This window comes from Tachyglossus aculeatus, chromosome 14, assembly GCF_015852505.1.
Source record: "Tachyglossus aculeatus isolate mTacAcu1 chromosome 14, mTacAcu1.pri, whole genome shotgun sequence".
NCBI lineage: Eukaryota > Metazoa > Chordata > Mammalia > Monotremata > Tachyglossidae > Tachyglossus > Tachyglossus aculeatus.
In genome coordinates, this window is record NC_052079.1 from 50,077,518 (window position 1) to 50,098,157 (window position 20,640).

At 46.6% G+C, this 20,640-nt stretch overlaps 1 protein-coding gene across 1 annotated transcript; it reads left to right on the forward strand.

Moving 5' to 3' along the window:
* The first annotated feature begins 6,973 nt into the window (after window positions 1–6,973).
* Window positions 6,974–20,178, forward strand: KDELR3 (KDEL endoplasmic reticulum protein retention receptor 3). The gene is made up of 5 exons (XM_038756142.1): window positions 6,974–7,350; window positions 15,870–15,970; window positions 18,544–18,702; window positions 19,028–19,280; window positions 19,829–20,178. The coding sequence occupies exons 1-5, from the start codon at window positions 7,260–7,262 to the stop codon at window positions 19,867–19,869; spliced, it is 645 nt and encodes a 214-aa protein (XP_038612070.1). The 5' UTR covers window positions 6,974–7,259; the 3' UTR covers window positions 19,870–20,178.
* The last annotated feature ends 462 nt before the right edge of the window (window positions 20,179–20,640 follow it).

Here is a 20,640-nt window from a genome sequence, read left to right on the forward strand (position 1 = left end):
TTCCCTGACTCCTCATCTCCCCATAGAAATAAACTCACTCACACAAATACACGCTCACACAAACACATCCATGAATATACGGCTATATCGGAACAATAATCTCTCCCCGTTTTTATTGCCAAATTCTGTCTCCTCTTTCTCCTTGTCACCCTGGCGACATGGCTTGTGGTTGCCGTGGAAACCCCTAGCATGGAGAGTGTGCAGCGCGAACAGAGACGGTGGCGGTGTCTTGGATTATTTTGGGACGCAGGGAGACACCTGTCGTGCGGCTTTTCAAGCCTCTTTTGTGGCAGGGAAGGGGGAGAGGAGGGTGAGGAGGGTTATTTTTAATTGTTATCATTTCACTTGCCGGGCTCCTTTTTAGATGCTCCAGGTTTGGATGTCTCCTCTCCAGGCTCACCAGCACGGGGGCGGGTGGTCCGCTGCCAGCCGCGTCTCTCCTCCGGTGGCGGGGGTTGAGGGTTCAGCTGCCTTCCCGCCTGGCCCCTGGGCTAAAAGGATCAACCTGTTACTCCATATCGAGTGGCCTCAACCCTGAGTGCCACTGTTGGACGAGTTGGACTGGATGGGAAAAGATATGGGGGTCATAGTGGACCACAAGATTCAGGCAAGCCAGCAACGTGGCACAATTTTAAAAGCCTTCACGAGCCTGGCCTAAGGTCACCCTTGACCTTAGAGAGCCCCTCCTGCTCTTCCCTGCCCAGCTCACGCCCTCATTGTTCATTCATTCCTTTATTCGTTCATTCAATCGTATTTCTTGAGCGCTTACTGTGTGCAGAGCACTGGACTAAGCGCTTGGGAAGTACAAGTTGGCAACATATAGAGACAGTCCCTACCCAACAACGGGCTCACGGTCTAGAAGGGGGAGACAGACAACAAAACAAAACGCGGACAGGTGTCAAGTCATCAGAATAAATAGAAATAAGGCTAGATGCACAACATTAACAGAATAAATAGAATAGTAAATATGTCCAAGTAAAATAAATAGAATAGTAAATATGTACAAGTAAAATAAATAGCGTAATAAATCTGTACAAACATATATATATATATATATATACAGGTGCTGTGGGGAGGGGAAGGAGGTAGGGCAGGGGGATGGGGAGGAGGAGAGGAAAAAGGGGGCTCAGTCTGGGAGGGCCGTTTGCTTTTAGACTGTGAGCCCCTTTTAGACTGTAAGCCCACTGTTGGGTAGGGACTGTCTCTATATGTTGCCAACTTGTACTTCCCAAGTGCTTAGTACAGTGCTCTGCACACAGTAAGCACTCAATAAATATGATTGATTGATTGATTAATTGCTTGTTTTGATGTCTAACTCCCCACCCCCCCCACCCCGCTTCTGGCCTGTAAGCCCGGTGTGGGCAGAGATTGTCTCTCTTTGTTGCTGAATTGTACTTTCCAAGCACTTAGTACAGCGCTCTGCACATAGTAAGCGCTCAATAAATACGACTGAATGAATGACGACTGTGCCCAGGACGCAGAGAAGCTGGATGGGGTCAGAGATGACAAAAAAGGGGCAATGGATGCTCCTTGTGAGAGGAACGGAAACGGATTAGGGGTTTTATGGCCTGGAAGAGGAGAAGGCTAAGGGAGAACTGAATAACTGTCTTCTGGACTAGGAAGCTTTTTCCTCTAAGTTCTTCTCCATGGCCCCAAGGGTCAAAACAGGAGGAAATGGGCTGAGATTGCAACAAGAGAGTTTGGCAGGGAAACAGGAAAACTTTGCATCTGTCAGGATAGGAAAATATTGAGGTGGGTTTCAGAGGGAGGATAGGCAGTTCCTCTAGACTGGAAGCTAGTTGTGGGACAGGGAATGTGACTGCTAATTCTGTTGTACTGTATTCTCCCAAGTGCTCAGTACAGAGCACTTTAGAGAAGCAGCGTGGCTCATTGGAAAGAGCCCAGGCTTTGGAGTCAGAGGTCAGGGGTTCAAATCCCGGCTCCGCCAATTGTCAGCTATGTGACTTTGGGCAAGTCACTTAACTTCTCTGGGCCTCAGTTACCTCATCTGTAGAATGGGGATGAAGACTATGAGCCCCCCGTGGGACAACCTGGTCACCTTGTAATCTCCCCAGCTCTTAGAACAGTGCTTTGCACATAGTAAGCGCTTAATAAATGTTATCATTATTATTATTATTATTACAGTAGTCTGCACATAGTAAGTCCTCAATAAATTTCATTGATTGATTGACAAGTCTCCATCCCATAATAATAATAATAATAATGACATTTGTTAAGTGCTTACTACCTGTGAAGCACTGTACTTAGTGCTGGAGATTTATACACACACACAAACACATATACATAAATATATATATATATATATCTTCATATTTGAAGTAGTGATTAATGGGGATGGTATTTATTGAACTCCTACTGAGTTCAGTGCACTGTACTATAATAATAATAATTTTTAAAATGTGGTATTAAAGTGATTGCTACGTACCAGGCACTGTACTAAGCACTGGGGTGGATACAAGCAAATCACATTGGATACAGTCCCCGTCCCACCTGGGATTCAGTCTCACTCCCCACTTTGCAGATGGGGTAACTGAGGCAAAGAGAAGATAAGTGACTTGCCCTAGGTCACACAGTAGACAAGTGGCAGAGTCAGCATTAGAACCCATGACTTCTGACTCCCAAGGCTATGCTCGATCCATAACACAATGTTGCTTCTCCCTACTAAGCATTTGGGAAGTCCAACGGAAACACAAGGCATGCCCCCTGCCTACAGGGAGTCTACATTCTCACGGGGGAGACCAATGGAAATGTTCACCAGTCGTGGAGTCAGAACAAATAAAACTGAATATTCAGTGAAGAATACACACATATATATTCATTCATTCATCAAATCGTATTTATTGAGCGCTTCCTGTGTGCAGAGCACTGTACTAAGCGCTTGGGAAGTACAAGTTGGCAACGTATAGAGACGGTCCTTACTCAAAAACAGGCTCGCAGTCTAGAAGGGGGAGACAGACAACAAAACAAAACACGTGGACAGGTGTCAAGTCATCAGAACAAACAGAAGTAAAGCTAAATGCGCATCATTAACAAAACGAATAGAATAGTAAATCAATCAATCAATCAATCGTATTTATTGAGCGCTTACTGTGTGCAGAGTACTGTACTAAGCACTTGGGAAGTACAAGTTGGCAACATATAGAGACAGTCCCTACCCAACAGTGGGCTCACAGTCTAAAAGGGGGAGACAGAGAACAAAACCAAACATACTAACAAAATAAAATAAATAGAATAGATATGTACCAAATAAATTTTAATTTTAACCAAATAAATAGAATAGTAAATATGTACAAGTAAAATAAATAGAGTAATAAGTCTGTACAAACATATATACAGGTGCTGCGGGGAGGGGAAGGAGGTAAGGAGGTATACATATATATGTATATATATATACACATGAGTTGAGGATAAGCTGGACTGGTGTGATGGACTGTGAGCCCACTGTTGGGTAAGGATTGTCTCTATATGTTGCCAGCTTGTACTTCCCAAGCGCTTAGTACAGTGCTCTGCACACAGTAAGCGCTCAATAAATACGATTGATTGATTGATTGATGGACAGTGGGTGAGAGGCTGGGAGAGAAGGGGAAGCAGGGAGAAGGGATCAACTAAAGTGGGGAAAAGAGGAAACAAATACTTGTATGTAAAGGGTCTAACCTCCTCCCAGGGTCACACCTGGAGAGATTCCAGTACTCTACCAGTCTCGACTACAGGAAGGAGAGTCAAGCGGAGGCATACCTTAGAGAAGTAGCGTGGCTCAGTGGAAAAAGCCCGAGCTTGGGAGTCAGAGGTCGTGGGTTCTAATCCCGGCTCCACCACTTGTCAGCTGGGTGACTTTGGGCAAGTCGCTTAACTTCTCTGTGCCTCAGTTACCACATCTGTCAAATGGGGATGAAGACTGTGAGCCCCACGTGGGACAACCTGATCACCTTGTATCCTCCCCAGTGCTTAGAACAGTGCTTGGCACATAGTAAGCGATTAACAAATGCCATTATTATTATTATTATACCCATTCCATTCCTAGCATGGGCAGTGGCTAGCGAGTGGAAGGCAATCTGCTATAAGTCAAAACTCACCTGTGCTGGGCAGCAGCCGTAAGGAACAGAGTCATCATCAATCGTATTTATTGAGCGCTTACTATGTGCAGAGCACTGTACTGTCGAGTGCAGAGACTCGTTTACTGCACAGAAAGGGACGGTGGTAAACCACTTCTGTAGTTTTATCACGATAACTGTGGATACACTACCAGAAGGATTGCAGATGGAGAGCGGGGCGTTCTGGGAGAGATGTGTCCATGGTGTCACTATGGGTCGGACACGACTCGATAGCATAAGACAACAATAAAGGGTCTAACGGAGGGAGAGAGGCACGAATCTGAGAAAGGGTTTGAGCTGGGCAGAAAATCTGTGTGGATGAGGGAGATGGGAAGGGGCGTCTGAGGAAAGGATGGGTTTAAGTTCCCAAGGAAGGGACAGGGATAGAAAGAAGGTGGTTGGTTTCCAGCAGCCAAGCACTGGCCCAGGCTGAGGTCCTGGCTACTCTTCCCTAGAGATTGTAAACTCGTTCATTCATTCATTCATTCAATCGTATTTATTGAGCGCTTACTGTGTGCAGAGCACTGGACTAAGCGCTTGGGAAGTACAAGTTGGCAACAGAGACGGTCCCTACCCAACAACGGGCTCCCAGTCTAGAAGGGCGAGACAGACAACAAAACAAAACATGTGGACAGGTGTCAAGTCATCAGAATAAATAGAAGTAAAGCTAGATGCACATCATTAACAAAATAAATAGAATAGTAAATATTTACAAGTAAAATAAATAGACTGATAAATGCACACAACCCCCCAATGAGCGGGGAATGTGTCTACCACTCTGTTACACTGTAATAATAATGTTGGCATTTGTTAAGTGCTTACCATGTGCCAAGCACTGTTGTAAGCACTGGGGGAGATACGAGGTAATCAGGTTGTCCCAGGTGGGGATCACAGTCTTCATCCCCATTTGACAGATGAGGTAACTGAGGCACAGAGAAGTGACTTGCCCAAGGTCACACAGCTGACAAGTGTCAGTGCAGGATTAGAACTCATGACCTCTGACTCCCAAGCCCGGGCTCTTTCCACTGAGCCACACTGCTTCGCACACTGAACTCTCCCCAGTGCTCTGGACACAGTAAGCGCTCAACAAATACTATTGGTGATGTTATCTCTGCTTTCCCCCCTCAGACTTAAGCAGCATGTGGGACAGGGCCTGTTTCCAATCAGATTTGTATGGCACCTAACCCAGCGCTTAGCATAGTGCTTGGTTTCCCAGACTGAGCTCCCATTTTTCCTCTCCTCCTCCTCATCCCCCACGCCCTACCTCCTTCCCCTCCCCACAGCACTTGTATATATTTGTACAGATTTATTACTCTATTTATTTTACTTGTTCATATTTACTATTCTATTTATTTTGTCAATGATGCACACAGCTTAAATTCTATTTATTCTGACGACTTGACACTTGTCCACGTGTTTTGTTTTGTCTGTCTCCCCCTTCTAGATTGGGAGCCCGTTATTGGGTAGGGACCCAATCAATCAATCAATCGTATTTATTGAGCTCTTACTGTGTGCAGAGCACTGTACTAAGCGCTTGGGAAGTCCAAGTTGGCAACATCTAGAGACGGTCCCTACCCAACAGTGGGCTCACCGTCTAGAAGGGGGAGACAGAGAACAAAACAAAACATATTAACAAAATAAAATAAATAGAATCAATCAGTCGTATTTATTGAGCGCTTACTGTGTGCAGAGCACTGTACTAAGCGCTTGGGAAGTACAAGTTGGCAACATATAGAGACAGTCCCTACCCAACAGTGGGCTCACAGTCTAAAAGGGGGGAATAGATAAAAATAGACTTGTACATATCTAAAATAGAATAGATATGTACAAGTAAAATAAATAAATACGTCTCTATATGTCGCCAATTTGTATTTCCCAAGCGCTTAGCACATCATCATCAATCGTATTTATTGAGCGCTTACTATGTGCAGAGCACTGTACTAAGCGCTTGGGAAGTACAAATTGGCAACATATAAAGACAGTCCCTACCCAACAGTGGGCTCACAGTCTAGAAGAGTGCACAGTGCTCTGCACACAGTAAGCGCTCAATAAATACGACTGAATGAATGAATGGTTGGCCCATAGTAAGCGTTTCACAATATTATCTGGATTATGATTACCTTCCCCTCGGTTCTGGCCCATCACCAAACTGCCCAGGAGTAGGGAACCCTGAGGAGGGATGGAGGGAAGAACCCAGCCATCCCATCTTCCCTCCTTCCCTTCCCCACAGCACCTGTATATATGTATATATGTTTGTACATATTTATTACTCTATTTATTTATTCATCTTACTTGTACATATCTATTCTATTGATTTTATTTTGTTAGCATGTTTGGTTCTGTTCTCTGTCTCCCCCTTCTAGACTGTGAGCCCGCCGTTGGGTAGGGACTGTCTCTGTGTGTTGCCGCCTTGTACTTCCCAAGCGCTTAGTACAGTGCTCTGCACACAGTAAGCGCTCAGTAAATACGATTGATTGATTGATTGTACTTCCCAAGCGCTTAGTACAGTGTTCTGCACACAGTAAGCGCTCAATTAATACGATGGATTGATTGATCCCAGAGCCCGCTGGACTTCCCTGATCTTTGCCAACTAGGCTGGAGTGTTTCTGGGGAAAACTTTCAGGTCCCGACATGCTTTTTTTTAATTATTTGCTCCCTCTAAGCCCCTTCCCCCTTTCTCTCCTGGGGCCCAGTCCTGAAATGGGCTTTTTTCCCTTTAAGACCAGTCCCGTTGTAACTTGAGAAGGGGAGAGGGGGAGAAGAGGGGCGGGGAGGGGGTTTTCACCGCCCCCCACTTCCAGGGCTCACAGTGGCCACGTCACCTTGGGGTGTGTGTGTGTGTCTGGGTGTGTGTCTGTGTGAGTGTGGGTGTGTGCACGCCCAGATCAGCCTCTGGCAGCGGCGGGGTGAGGGCGGTGGGCACTACAGGGGGCAAAGCTTGGCATCAAGGACCAGGGCAGGCCAAGAGGTGCAGCAGCTGCAACAACCGCTGCAACAACTACTGCAACAACAGCTGCAACAGCTGCAGCCAGAGGCGGAGGCCAGAAACCAGAAGGAGAGAAACTTTCCCAGAGAGGAGGAAAGTGTCCGTCGCCGTTGGTCAAGGGAATCGGGAGGAGGGAGAGGGAGACCCCCTTCCCCGCAGACATGAACGTGTTTCGGATCCTGGGGGACGTCTCCCACTTGCTGGCCATGATCCTGCTCTTGCTGAATATCTGGAGGTCCAAGTGTTGCACAGGTGAGAGACCCCGGCCCCTCTGGCCAATTTGGATGGATGGAATCAATCAATCAATCAATCAATCGTATTTATTGAGCGCTTACTATGTGCAGAGCACTGGACTAAGCTCTTGGGGAGTACAAATTGGCAACATATAGAGACAGTCCCTACCCAACAGTGGGCTCCCAGTCTAAAAGGGGGAGACAGAGAACAAAACCAAACAGACTAACAAAATAAAATAAATAGGATAGATATGTACAAGTAAAATAAATAAATAGAGTAATAAATATGTACAAATATATATGCATATATGCAGGTGCTGTGGGGATGGGAAGGAGGTAAGATGGGGGGGTGGGGATGGAGATGGAAGGATGGAGACAGACGGGTGGGTCCCCCCCATCTCCAAAGAGGCCCCCACCAGGAGGGAGCCTGGTTCTCCCTTTCTCCTTCATGTATCTGCCCTTCGACCCATTTCTCCTGTCCCAGCCAGAGCAGGCAGCCCCTCTTTGCCCCCCGCCCAGGGCCGGGGGGTCCGGTGGGTTCCTAGGGAAGGAGGTGGGCGGGGAAAGAAGAGGAGAGGGTGTGATGTGGCAAAGGAGGGAACAGAGAAGCGGTGTGGCCTAGTGGATAGAGCCCGGGCCTGGCGGTCGGAAGGACTTGGGCTTCTCGTAATAATGATGACATTTGTTAAGCACTTACTATGTGCAGAGCACTGTTCTAAGCGCTGGGGGGGATACAAGGTGATCAAGTTGTCCCACGTGGGGTTCACAGTCTTAATCCCCATTTTACAGCTGAGGTAACTGAGGCCCAGAGAAGTTAAGTGATTTGCCCAAGGTCACACAGCAGACATGTGGTGGAGTGAGGATTCGAACCCGTGACCCCTGACTCCAAAGCCCGGGCTCTTTCCACTGAGCCATGCTGCTTCTCATCCCAGCTCCGTCCCCTGTCTGCCGGGTGACCTTGAGCAAGTCACTTCACTCGGCCCCAGTCACCTCATCTGGAAAATGGGGATTAAGATTGGGAGCCCCATTCATTCAATCGTATTCATTCATTCATTCATTCATTCATTCAATCGTATTTATTGAGCGCTAACTGTGTGCAACGCTTGGGAAGTCCAAGTTGGCAACATATAGAGACGGTCCCTACCCAACAGTGGGCTCACAATCTAGAAGGGGAAGACATTGTGAGCACAGGGGTTGGACAGGAAAACCTTATTATTAATTATATAATTAATTAAATATTAATTAAATATTATTATAATATTTGTTAATAGTAAAAATGGCATTTATTAAGCGCTTACTATGTGCAAAGCACTGTTAAGCACTTCCTATGTGTCAAACACTTTCTAAACGCTGGGGTGGATTCAAGTTAATCAGGTTGGATACGATCCTTGCCCCAAAATGGGTCTCACGGTAATAATGATGGTATTTATTAAGCGCTTACTGTGTGCAAAGCACTGTTCTAAGCGCTGGGGAGATACAAGGGGATCAGGTTGTCCCACGTGGGGCTCACAATCTTAATCCTCATTTTCCAGATGAGGTAACTGAGGCCCAGAGAAGTTAAGTGACTTGCCCAAAGTCACACAGCCGATAAGTGGTGGTGCTTACTGGTGCTTACTAGAGCGCTTACTGTGTGCAGAGCACTGTACTAAGCGTTTATGTGACACAGGGACCGTCTCCAACCTTATTATCTGGTATTTATTCATTCAATTGTATTTAAAGTGCTTACTGTGTGCAGAGTACTGTAATAATAATAATAATTTTGATATTTGTTAAGTGCTTATTATGTGCAAAGCACAGTTCTAAGCACTGGGGAGGATACAAGGTGATCAGGTTGTCCTATGTGAGGCTCACAATCTTAATCCCCATTTTACAGATGAGGTCCAGAGAAGTTAAGTGACTTGCCCAAAGTCACACAGCTGACAAGCGGCAGAGCCGGGATTTGAACCCATGACCTCTGACTCCCAAGCCCGGGCTCTTTCCACTGAGCCACGCTGCTTCTCTAAGCGCTTGGGAAAGTGCAGTGCAATCCAACAGAGAAGCAGCGTGGCTCAGTGGAAAGAGCCCCAGCTTGGGAGTCAGAGGTCATGGGTTCAAATCCCGGCTCCGCCAATTATCAGCTGTGTGACTTTGGGCAAGTCACATAACTTCCCTGGGCCTCAGTTCCCTCATCTGTAAAATGGGGATGAAGACTGTGAGCACCACGTGGGACAACCTGATCACCTTGGATCCCCCCAGCGCGTAGAACAGTGCTTTGCACATAGTAAGCACTTAACAAATATTATTATTATTATCATTATGTTGTACTATTATTATTATTATCATCATCATTATTATTATTATCATCATCATTATAAAGAGTGACAATCCCTGCTGGTTAGCTCACAGTCTGGGTCTTTGTATCTACCCCTGTGCTTAGAACAATGCCTGGCTCATAGTAAGTACTGAACAAATCAAGCGCTTAGTACAGTGCTGTGCACACAGTAAGCGCTTAATAAATACAATTGAATGAATGAATGAAAATACTATGGAAAGAAAAAAAAGCAAGCCCACGGCGGAGGTTCCTAGTGGCAGAGAAGGGGCGGCAGGCGTTTCTTCAGCTTTTTAAGGATGTGGCAGAGCAGAGTGGTGGTGGTGGGTGGGGGGCGTGGAGAGGAGGAAGGGGAAGTGAACATTTCTGCAGGGCTCAGTGGAAAGAGCCTGGGCTTTGGAGTCAGAGATCATGGGTTCGAATCCCAGCTCCGCCACTTATCGGCTGTGTGACCTTGGGCGAGTCACTTAACTTCTCGGAGCCTGTTACCTCATCTGTAAAATGGGGATGATGACTGTGAGCCCCACGTGGGACAACCTGATCACCTTGTATCATCCCCCAGCTCTTAGAGCAGTGCTTTGCACATAGTAAGCGCTTAACAAATGCCATCATCATTATTATTATTATGTCACTTCACTTCTCTGTGCCTCGGTTACCTCATCTGTCAAATGGGGATTAAGACTGTGAGCCCCCTGTGGGACAACCTGATCACCTTGTAACCTCCCCAGTGCTTAGAACAGTGCTTTGCACATAGTAAGCGCTTAACAAATGCCATCATCATTATTATTATTATTAACAAATACCATCATTATTATTATTATGTCACTTCACTTCTCTGTGCCTCAGTTACCTCATCTGTCAAATGGGGATTAAGACTGTGAGCCCCCTGTGGGACAACCTGATCACCTTGTAACCTCCCCAGTGCTTAGAACAGTGCTTTGCACATAGTAAGCGCTTAACAAATGCCATCATCATTATTATTATTATTAACAAATACCATCATTATTATTATTATGTCACTTCACTTCTCTGTGCCTCGGTTACCTCATCCGTCAAATGGGGATTAAGACTGTGAGCCCCCTGTGGGACAACCTGATCACCTTGTAACCTCCCCAGCGCTTAGGGCAGTGCTTTGCACATAGTAAGCGCTTAACAAATGCCATCATCATTATTATTATTATTAACAAATACCATCATCATTATTATTATGTCACTTCACTTCTCTGTGCCTCAGTTACCTCATCTGTCAAATGGGGATTAAGACTGTGAGCCCACTGTGGGACAACCTGATCACCTTGTAACCTCCCCAGCGCTTAGAGCAGTGCTTTGCACATAGTAAGCGCTTAATAAATGCCATCATTATTATTATTATTATTGTTCCCTGAGCTCAGGGAGCAACTTTTCTCCCCCTGCCTGGAGTCCCTCCTCCTCCTGAAGCCTTCCCCTGCCCCTGCCACCAAATCCTGCTGGGTAAAGCTCACATGTGCCCATCCGCTCTCTCTCCTCACCCCCCACCCACTCCATGGGCTTCTGTGCCCGGGCAATGCCCACACCCTGGAAGCCACTCTAAATGCAACCGGCCTAATGGAAAGAGTACTGGATTGGGAGTCAGAGGATCTGATTTCTAAAATCAGCTCCATTAATTGCCCGGTGACTTTGGGCAAGTCGCTTCACTTCTCTGTGCCTCAGTTTCCTCCTCTGTAAAATGGGAATTAAATCCTACTCCCTCCTACTTAGACTGTGAACCCCATGCGGGACCTGGTTATCTTGTGTCAACCCCAGTGCTTAGTACAGTGCGTGGCTCATAGTAAGTGATTAACGAGTACGAGTGATAATAATAAGTTCTGCAACTACGGGGGGGGAGAGAAGCAGCGTGGCTCAGTGGAAAGATCGCGGGCTTTGGAGTCAGAGGTTGTGGGTTCAAATCCCGGCTCCGCCAATTGTCAGCTGTGTGACTTTGGGCAAGTCACTTAACTTCTCTGGGCCTCAGGTACCTCATCTGTAAAATGGGGATGAAGACTGTGAGCCCCCCGTGGGACAACCTGATCACCTTGTAACCTCCCCAGTGCTTAGAACAGTGCTGTGCACATAGTAAGCGCTTAATAAATGCCATAAACAAAATAAAATTAAAAACTCTGCCCTAGCCCTTCTCTGACACAGGGGGAACTGAGGAGGGTGAATATAAAAGGGGTCTGCTGGGGGCTGCCAGGTGGCAGTGAGGGGGAACCCCAGAACCCTCTGTCCATAGCAGGGTCTCTCCACACATTTTCATTCATTCATGCACTCGTACTTATTGAGCACCTACTCTGTGCAGAGTGCTGTACTAAGCGCTTTGGAGAATACAATATAACAATAAATAGACAGATTCCCTGTCCACAAGGAGCTTGCAATCTAGACAGGGAAACAGACTTCCAGCTACTCCTGGGGACACACTTCCCATCCTGCTTCCCCGCCAGGGTGGGAAGAATCCTCCCCCCTCCCTCATGGTGACGAATGAGCCTTTAACCGGGGTTGACTTTGTTAAACGCTCAGTACAGCGCTCTGCTCTCGAGGAATCATGATAATAATTATGGCGTTTGTTAAGCGCTTACTATGTGCCGGGCACTGTCCCACGTGGGGCTCGCAGTCGCAATTCCCATTTTACAGATGAAGTAAGTAAAGTGATTTGCCCAAGGTCACACAGCAGACAAGGGGCAGAGCCGGGATTAGAACCGTTGACCTTCTGATTCCCAGGCTCATGCCGTATCCATTATATCCATTTGCACATAGTAAGCGCTTAACAAATACCATCATTATTATTATTATCATTTTTCTAAAATATTATGTGCACTTTTCTCTCCCGCTCAGAAATCTCCAATGGTTGCCCATTCTTCTCTGAATCAAATGGAAATTTCTGACCAAGACTTCTTAAAGGCATTCAATCAGCTCTCTTCCATTACTTACCTTCACTCCTCTCCCATTACACCCCAGCTCGCCTACACCTCTCCTCTCAAGCCAGCTTACTTTACCTGTATATATGTTTGTACATATTTATTACTCTATTTATTTATTTATTTTACTTGTACATATCTATTCTATTTATTTTATTTTGTTAGTATGTTTGGTTTTGTTCTCTGTCTCCCCCTTTTAGACTGTGAGCCCACTGTTGGTTAGGGACTGTCTGTATATGTTGCCAACTTGTACTTCCCAAGCGCTTAGTACAGTGCTCTGCACACAGTAAGCGCTCAATAAATATGATTGATTGATTGATTGATTACTCACCGGGCTTCACTCTCATCCCCTGCCTATGACCACCTTGTATTCCCTCACCCTTCACACCCAGCAGATCCCAACTCTTTCCTGATTAGCTTGTGTCTACCCCAGCACTTATTACAGTGCCTGGCACATAGTAAACACTTAAATATCATTTAGCAAAGCAGCGTGGCTCAGTGGAAAGAGCGTGGGCTTGGGAGTCAGAGGTCATGGGTTCTAATCCTGGCTCCGCCACGTCTGCTGTGTGACCTTGGACAAGTCACTCAACTTCTCTAAGCCTCCTTGAAATTACCTTCCAGGAAGACTTGCTTGATTATTCTCTCATCTCCTCAATGTATTCCCCTATTCTGCCACTCCAGCAGAATATAACAATAATAATAATGGCATTTGTTGAGTGCTTACTATGTGCAAAGCACTGTTCTAAGCGCTGGGGGGGATACAAGGTGATCAAGGTTGTCCCACGTGGGGCTCATGGTCTTAATCCCTATTTTACAGATGAGGTAACTGAGGCTCAGGGAAGTTAAGTGACTTGCCCAAGGTCACACAGCAGACATTCATTCATTCATTCAATCGCATTTATTGAGCGCTTACTGTGTGCAGAGCACTGTACTAAGCGCTTGGGAAGTACAAGTCGGCAACATATAGGGACAGTCCCTACCCAACAACGGGCTCACAATCTAGAAGGGGGAGACAGACAACAAAACATTTACGAGAGCGCTCAGTAAATAGGGCGATTTGACGGATTTATGAAAGCGTTCAGTAAATAGGCTGATTTTAGGGATTTACGAGACCGCTCAGTAAATGGGCTGATTTAAAAAAGTTACGAAAGTGCTCAGTCATTACGGTTTTAGGGATTTACGAGCGCTCAGTAAATAGGACGATCTGACAGATTTCCGAAAGCGGTCAGTAAACAGGAGGATCTTACGGATTTAGTCACGCTCAGTAATACAGTAATACAGATTTACGAAAGCTCTCAGGAAATAGGCTGATTTTAAGGAGTTCAGTCGTGACGATTATGGCAGAGCTAGAATTAGAACCCATGACCTCCGACTCCCAAGCCCATGCTCTTTCCACCGAGCCACGCTGCTTCTCTAAATGATATTTAAGTGTTTCCTATGTGCCAGGTGCTTGTAATGTGCCAGCAGCTTGGAGAAGCTGCTGTGGCTCAGTGGAAAGGGCCTGGGCTTTAGAGTCAGAGGTCATGGGTTCAAATCCCGGCTCTGCCAACTGTCAGCTGTGTGACTTTGGGCAAGTCACTTCACTTCTCGGTTACCTCATCTGGAAAATGGGGATTAAAATTGTGAGCCCCTCGTGGGACAACCTGATCACCTTGTAACCTCCCCAGCGCTTAGAACAGTGCTTTGCACATAGTAAGCGCTTAACAAATACCAACATTATTATTATTATTATTGTAATAAGTGCTGGGGTGGACACAAGCTAATCAGGTAGGACACAGTCCATATCCCACATGGGGCTCACAGTCTTAATCCTCATTTTACAGATGAAATAACTGCACAGAGGAAGCGAAGTGACTTGCCCAAGGTCACACAGCAGACAAATGGTCGAACTGGGATTAGATCCCAGGTCCTCTGACTCTCACGCCCATTCTTTATCCACTAGGTCACACTGCTTCCCAACCACTTGGGTACTCACACAACCCCATAGCAGTCTATCTGTCCATCAATCAGTGGTATTTATAGAGCGCTTACTATGTGCAGAACACTGTACTACGTGCTTGGAAGAGTACAACAGAATTTGCAGACGTGGTAGAGAAGCAGTGTACCACACGGGAAGTACAGAGGTACTTTACAGATGAGGTAATGCCGTGTCCAGATTTGCTCTGAATGTTCAGAGGGATAATAATAATAATAATGTTGGCATTTGTTAAGTGCTTACTATGTGCAAAGCACTGTTCTAAGCGCTTGGGGGGATACAAAGTGATCAGGTTGCCCCACCTGGGGCTCACAGTCTTAATCCCCCTTTTACAGATGAGGTAACTGAGGCTCAGAGACGTTAAATGACTTGCCCAAGGTCACACAGCAGACATGTGGCGGAGCTGGGATTCGAACCCATGACCTCTGACTCCAAAGCCCGGGCTCTTTCCACTGAGCCAGACAGAGAAGCAGCGTGGTCTGGTGGAAAGAGCCCAGGCCTGGGAATCTCTGCTACTTCAATCAATCAATCGTATTGAGCGCTTACTATGTGCAGAGCACTGTACTAAGTGCTTGGGAAGTACAAATTGGCAACACATAGATACAGTCCCTACCCAACAGTGGGCTCACAGTCTAAAAGACTGTCTAAAAGGCTACTTGTCTGTTGTGTGAGTTTGGGCAAGTCGCTTCACTTCTCCGGTACTCAGTTACCTCATCTGTAAAATGGGGATTAAGACTATGAGCCCCAGGTGGGACAGGGACTGTGTCCAACCTGATTAGCTTGTATCTACCTCAGTGCTTAGTACAGTACCTGGTACATAGGAAGGGTTTAAATACCATTTTGTAAAGTGTCCCTCTTAGCTGGGATAGGGCAACAAGGAGTCACAACAGGGCACATAATCCTGACCCCAAAGCTTTGTTACAGTTAAGGGCCCATACTATATGTAACCAGGAAGTAGAATCTGGGAAGAAATACATTCAGCAAAGGCAAGGGGAACAAGGCAGGGATGAGAAACCTAAATTCCCTTTCACTCAGCCGTAGGCAAAACCCCCAGAACAGACTTCCCTCCAGAGGGAGGTTGAGGGAACCCCTAAATTCCTCTTTCTGTTGGTCCCCCTCCTAGACTGTGAGCCCGTTGTTGGGCAGGGACCGTCTCTATATGTTGCCAACTTGTACTTCCCAAGTGCTTAGTACAGTGCTCTGCACACAGTAAGCGCTCAATGAATACGATTGAATGAATGAATGATGGGACTGGGCGGGTAGAAAGAAATGCGGTGTGCCAGGAAGTTGGTCTTTTAACTCTTCCCTCTTCTCCCGGGATGCAGGTATTTCCGGGAAGAGCCAGATCCTGTTTGCTCTCGTCTTCACAACCCGCTACCTTGATCTTTTCACCAATTTTGTTTCTCTCTACAACACTGTGATGAAGGTGAGGGGAATTGACTCCGTGTGTGTCTGTACGTGTGCCAAACCTGTCTTTACCTCTGAGAAACAGTAAATCTGGATCTCTTTTATCTTAGGAATTTTAAAGTGTTACCCGTCCCAGCCGACTTAAAGGTTAGGTTCGTCAGATCCATTTTACAGGTGGGACCAGCGATGGTCTCTGGGCTATGTGATGGGTTAGGAGGTGTTTTGCAAAAGGGCAGTCTTTCCACTAGTTTGCAATTTCCCCCAATGGCTTATCCACATCAAGGGCTATTTTCCTTCACCTACATTCCCAAAGAAGTACCCAATTTATGTTACTGCCCATCTTCCAGTCCAGTTTTAGATCTGGAGCTCTTCCTCCTGGTGAAATCCACTAATACTACTCCTAAATTAGCCAGAAAGGGACATTGTGTTTCAGGCAGGGTGTGGCCTCTCTCACTGGGACCAGGCCTTCAATGGCCTTAGTAGCCACTGGCAAAATACAACAGAAGCTTGAGGCATATTCCCTGCCCCCAAAAGAGCTAACATTTAATGCAGAAAGACAGATACAAACTATTTCCAATAAACTTAATGTTTAACCACAGCAGAATCATAAACATATATTAGCCCTGCTCAAATCAAGCCCTAAATAAATAGTTGAGTGCTAAACAGTGTACCAAGGACTGTATGGCAGTTTTATGAACTCTGCCCTCAAGAAGTTTACAATCTAGCTGGGGAGGCAGACACTAAAATAAATTACAGGTGAGGGGAAGCAATAGAGGTTAAAACTGTGTACGGAAGTGTCACGAGGGTGTGTGTGTTGCTTAAGTGACCCAGAAGGGCTGAAGTAGCAGTAGTAGGGGAAATGGGATAGAGGGAAGGCTTCCTGGAGGAGTTGTGCTTTCATTTGAAAATGGGTAGCGCAGTGGTCTGTCAGGTGTGCAGGAAGAATTCCAGGCATGGGCAAGACATCGGTGGCAAGAGACACCCCCGTGTAACTTGTCCAGGATCTAGTCTCAGCCATCATTTCCCTCCCAAATAACCTGCTCTGTACTTTTTTCCCATAAGTGAAATGGGCATTACTTCGGAGGGAAGTGCAAGTGCTTTGAGATTTTTGGAGGGAAAGCACTATATAAATTCAACATCCTTGTGGAAAATGGTCAAATACTGGCAGTTCTCAGATTTATGACCAATTGGTTCCTGAACACTGCATCTTTAAATCACAATGTAAATTGGAACTATTTTCTTACGGGAACGATGCAAAATAGGGGGTTGGTTCCTGAGCCAAGATCAGATTCTCTACTTTTACCAAAATAGAATAAAATGCTCATTAAACTTCTAGGTGAGCGATAGAGCTACATTAGTGTATTTATATCAAGGCAAAGAGGTTTTACAATAGGGTTGCCGATTTAACAGTGGCAGCCCAATGTTCTGATGAAGTTAAGCAGCGTATCCTGGTGGAAAGAACACGGAAGTGGGAGTCGGGAAGCCTGGGTTCTAAATCCGATTCCACCACATGGTTGCTGAGGTGATCTTGGGCCAGTAACAACTTCTCTCTGCTTCAGTTTCCTTAAAAGGGGGATTAAATACCTATATCTATTCTCCCTCTGCCTTAGACCATGAGCTCGGGCTGGGAAAGGACTGTATCTGCTGTTATTATATATTTCCCTGAGCTTGGCACGTAATGAGCACTTAAATACCACCATTATTATTAGTTATTATCCCTGGTATCAATTCAGCCAGGAGCCTTCCTTTTGTAGATTGGGGGTTCCAGGACGGATTACTGCCCCTGGGACAGATACTCTGAAAGCCAGGAGCCTCATGGCAGGTCAGCAATCCCAGAGCTATGGAATTCCAGTTGTTGGGAGAGCCAGGCAAGGTTAGATTAACGAAGCAAGGCTGTCTTCATTTCCGTGTCCCAGGATGGTGTGCTGTGCTGAGCCCAGAAGCGTACAACTAAAAGATAAAAACCAGTGATGGTCAAACACCATAAATGGAACTTTTTGGGGGGTTATGGAGGGGTGAGGTGGGGCCCACCTGTGAGGGAAAATGGGAACTTCAGTGGAGCCGGGGCTTGAGACTCGCCGTATCAAATGGAACAGGATTCGCAGCTCTAGGATTTTTCGTGCCAACTAGAATAATCTACCCTTAGAACTCGCCCTTCCCCAACTGCAGTGACCGTTAGATTCAGACGCCACAACATTCAATCGTATTTATTGAGCACTTCCTGCGTGCAGATCACTGTACTAAACGCTTGGGAAGTACAAGTTGGCAACAACATCTGTCCAGAAAGCACATCTCGGAGAACCCATTGAAGCTGAACCCGTGTGCTCTGTCCACCCACGGTGTGTGGCTCACCCCCAACTGGCTCTTCAGTCAGATCCCGTTGTTAGGTAGGGACCGTCTCTGTATGTTGCCAGCTTGTACTTCCCAAGCGCTTAGTACAGTGCTCTGCACACAGTAAGCACTCAATAAATACGACTGAATGAATCCGATTCACTGCCCAGCCCTGAATGCAGATAGGGCAACAATCAAATCGATCGATAAAGCAACGACCACCCTCCCGGATCTCTCTCATGCCCTTCCCCAACCCCACAGGTGATTTTCCTGCTGTGTGCTTATCTCACCGTGTACATGATCTACGGGAAGTTTCGAAAAACTTTTGATAGTGAAAACGATACGTTCCGCCTGGAATTTCTTTTGGTGCCCATCACCGGCCTCTCCTTTCTCGAGAATTACAGTTTCACTCCGTTGGAGGTAAGGGGAGGAATGAACGGAAGGAGGGAGAGGAGAGGGAGAGGGGAGGGAGAGGGGAGAACCCACCCGCCTGCAGAGAAAGCCTATGTGCTGCCCACCCCCCAGTTTTTTTTGGCAGCAGGAGATATGCCTTCCAAGGCTAAATCCTCTATCCCCAGGTAATTTCCAGGAGTAAGGGACAGCACTGCAGCCTCTGTAAAAGGTTGTAACAAAACTTTTGAATGCCAGCGATGCCAATTAATGCCCAAGGCAGCTGCCCTCACTTTGTCACGGGTTCCTCTTGACCTCGAAGAGCTTCCTCTGACCGATTCCCCTTTGGACCCAGATCCTCTGGACCTTCTCCATTTACCTGGAGTCCGTGGCGATCCTGCCACAGCTATTCATGATCAGCAAGACAGGAGAGGCGGAGACCATCACTACGCACTACCTTTTCTTCCTTGGCCTCTACCGGGCACTCTACCTGGCCAACTGGATCTGGCGCTACCATACAGAAAATTTCTACGACCAAATTGCGGTGGTGTCTGGGGTGGTCCAAACCATCTTCTACTGTGACTTCTTCTACTTGTACGTCACCAAAGGTGGGTGTCTGGAATGGGGTGAGCAATATGCAGAGGACAGGGTGATGAGCTAACCAAGAGTCTGGGTAGAGGAGGTCAGCGATTACGAAGTCGGGGTTCGGTCACTCCTCGAGCTGACCGACAAGTAGGATTCCTAAGGCAGGGCCTGCCACCAACTAGCCAATTTTCAGATATTGGTATAACTCTCCACTCGTACCTTACTGCTGCAAAATAATAATAATAATAATAATGGCATTTATTAAGCGGTTACTGTGTGCAAAGCACTGTTCTATGCGCTGGGGAGGTTACAAGGTGATCAGGTTGTCCCACGTGGGGTTCACAGTCTTCAACCCCATTTTACAGATGAGGTAACTGAGGCCCAGAGAAGTGACTTGCCCAAAGTCACACAGCTGACAATTGGCAGTCAGGAATTGAACCCATGACCTCTGACTCGAAAGCCCAGGCTCCTTCCACTGAGCCATGCTGCAAAACTATGAAGATTCCCTAATTACTCTGAATAATTCTACATAGCAAATTGCGCCTTCAACCTTCTTTCTTTGCTCCTGCAGTCCTGAAGGGAAAGAAGTTAAGCCTTCCGATGCCCATCTGAGAACCTCAAGAGAACAAGGAACCCAAACCCTAAGCAGAAGTGGATACCAGGATTTCCAAATTTCCTTTCCCTTGTCCTTACTATGACTAACTTGGCTCAGGCAGCTAAGGGACAGTCACCTACCCTAATGAGCGCTGGGCTCCCTGACGGATGGACTTCCGTTACCGCAACGAAGGCAATGCATCTCCAACTAAGGAGTTCTTCTATTGGAACATTTTCCTTAATGGCTGTTCACGGGGGAGGTTCATTCATTCACTCATTCAATCGTATTTATGAGCGCTTACTATGTGCAAAGCACTGTACTAAGCACTTGGGAAGTACAAGTTGGCAACATATAGAGACGGTCCGTACCCAACAGCGGGCTCACAGTCTAGAAAGTTGTTTCCCCCTTTTTTCAGGCTGGATGAAACTACCCTGAAAGCTTTAAACCTTCTACTCCTAACCAGAAGCCACAGTTAGTCGATTCCTCCCTTGAAATTACTCCACCCTGCCTTGTTGGGTCACGGAGAAAGGAGAAGGACCTGGTTTTCTCTTTGGCATATTTAACCCTCAGCTTTGACCCTGCTTTCCCCCGCTTTCTTGCCTAGGTGGCCCACAATACCAAGTGCACTGCTTTCTGGGGCTGCTACTCTAAATGGCAAAAAACCCCAAAACTTAGTGGCCACCACTTGGGACCAAAGACTCATTGGTGCTATGAGTGTGATCTTACAGCCAACCCCTGACTCATACGTTTCAGTCACCCCACCCCAACCACGCCACCGGTTCGCAGGC

What these genes read in the sequence shown, in the direction of transcription:
- KDELR3 (XM_038756142.1), top strand. Translation starts at nt 7,260, where the DNA reads ATGAACGTGTTTCGGATCCTGGGGGACGTCTCCCACTTGCTGGCCATG. An exon ending in GAGGTCCAAGTGTTGCACAG is followed by an intron (nt 7,351 to 15,869) that starts GTGAGAGACCCC and finishes CCCGGGATGCAG; the next exon opens with GTATTTCCGGGAAGAGCCAG. An exon ending in ACAGTTTCACTCCGTTGGAG is followed by an intron (nt 18,703 to 19,027) that starts GTAAGGGGAGGA and finishes CTTTGGACCCAG; the next exon opens with ATCCTCTGGACCTTCTCCAT.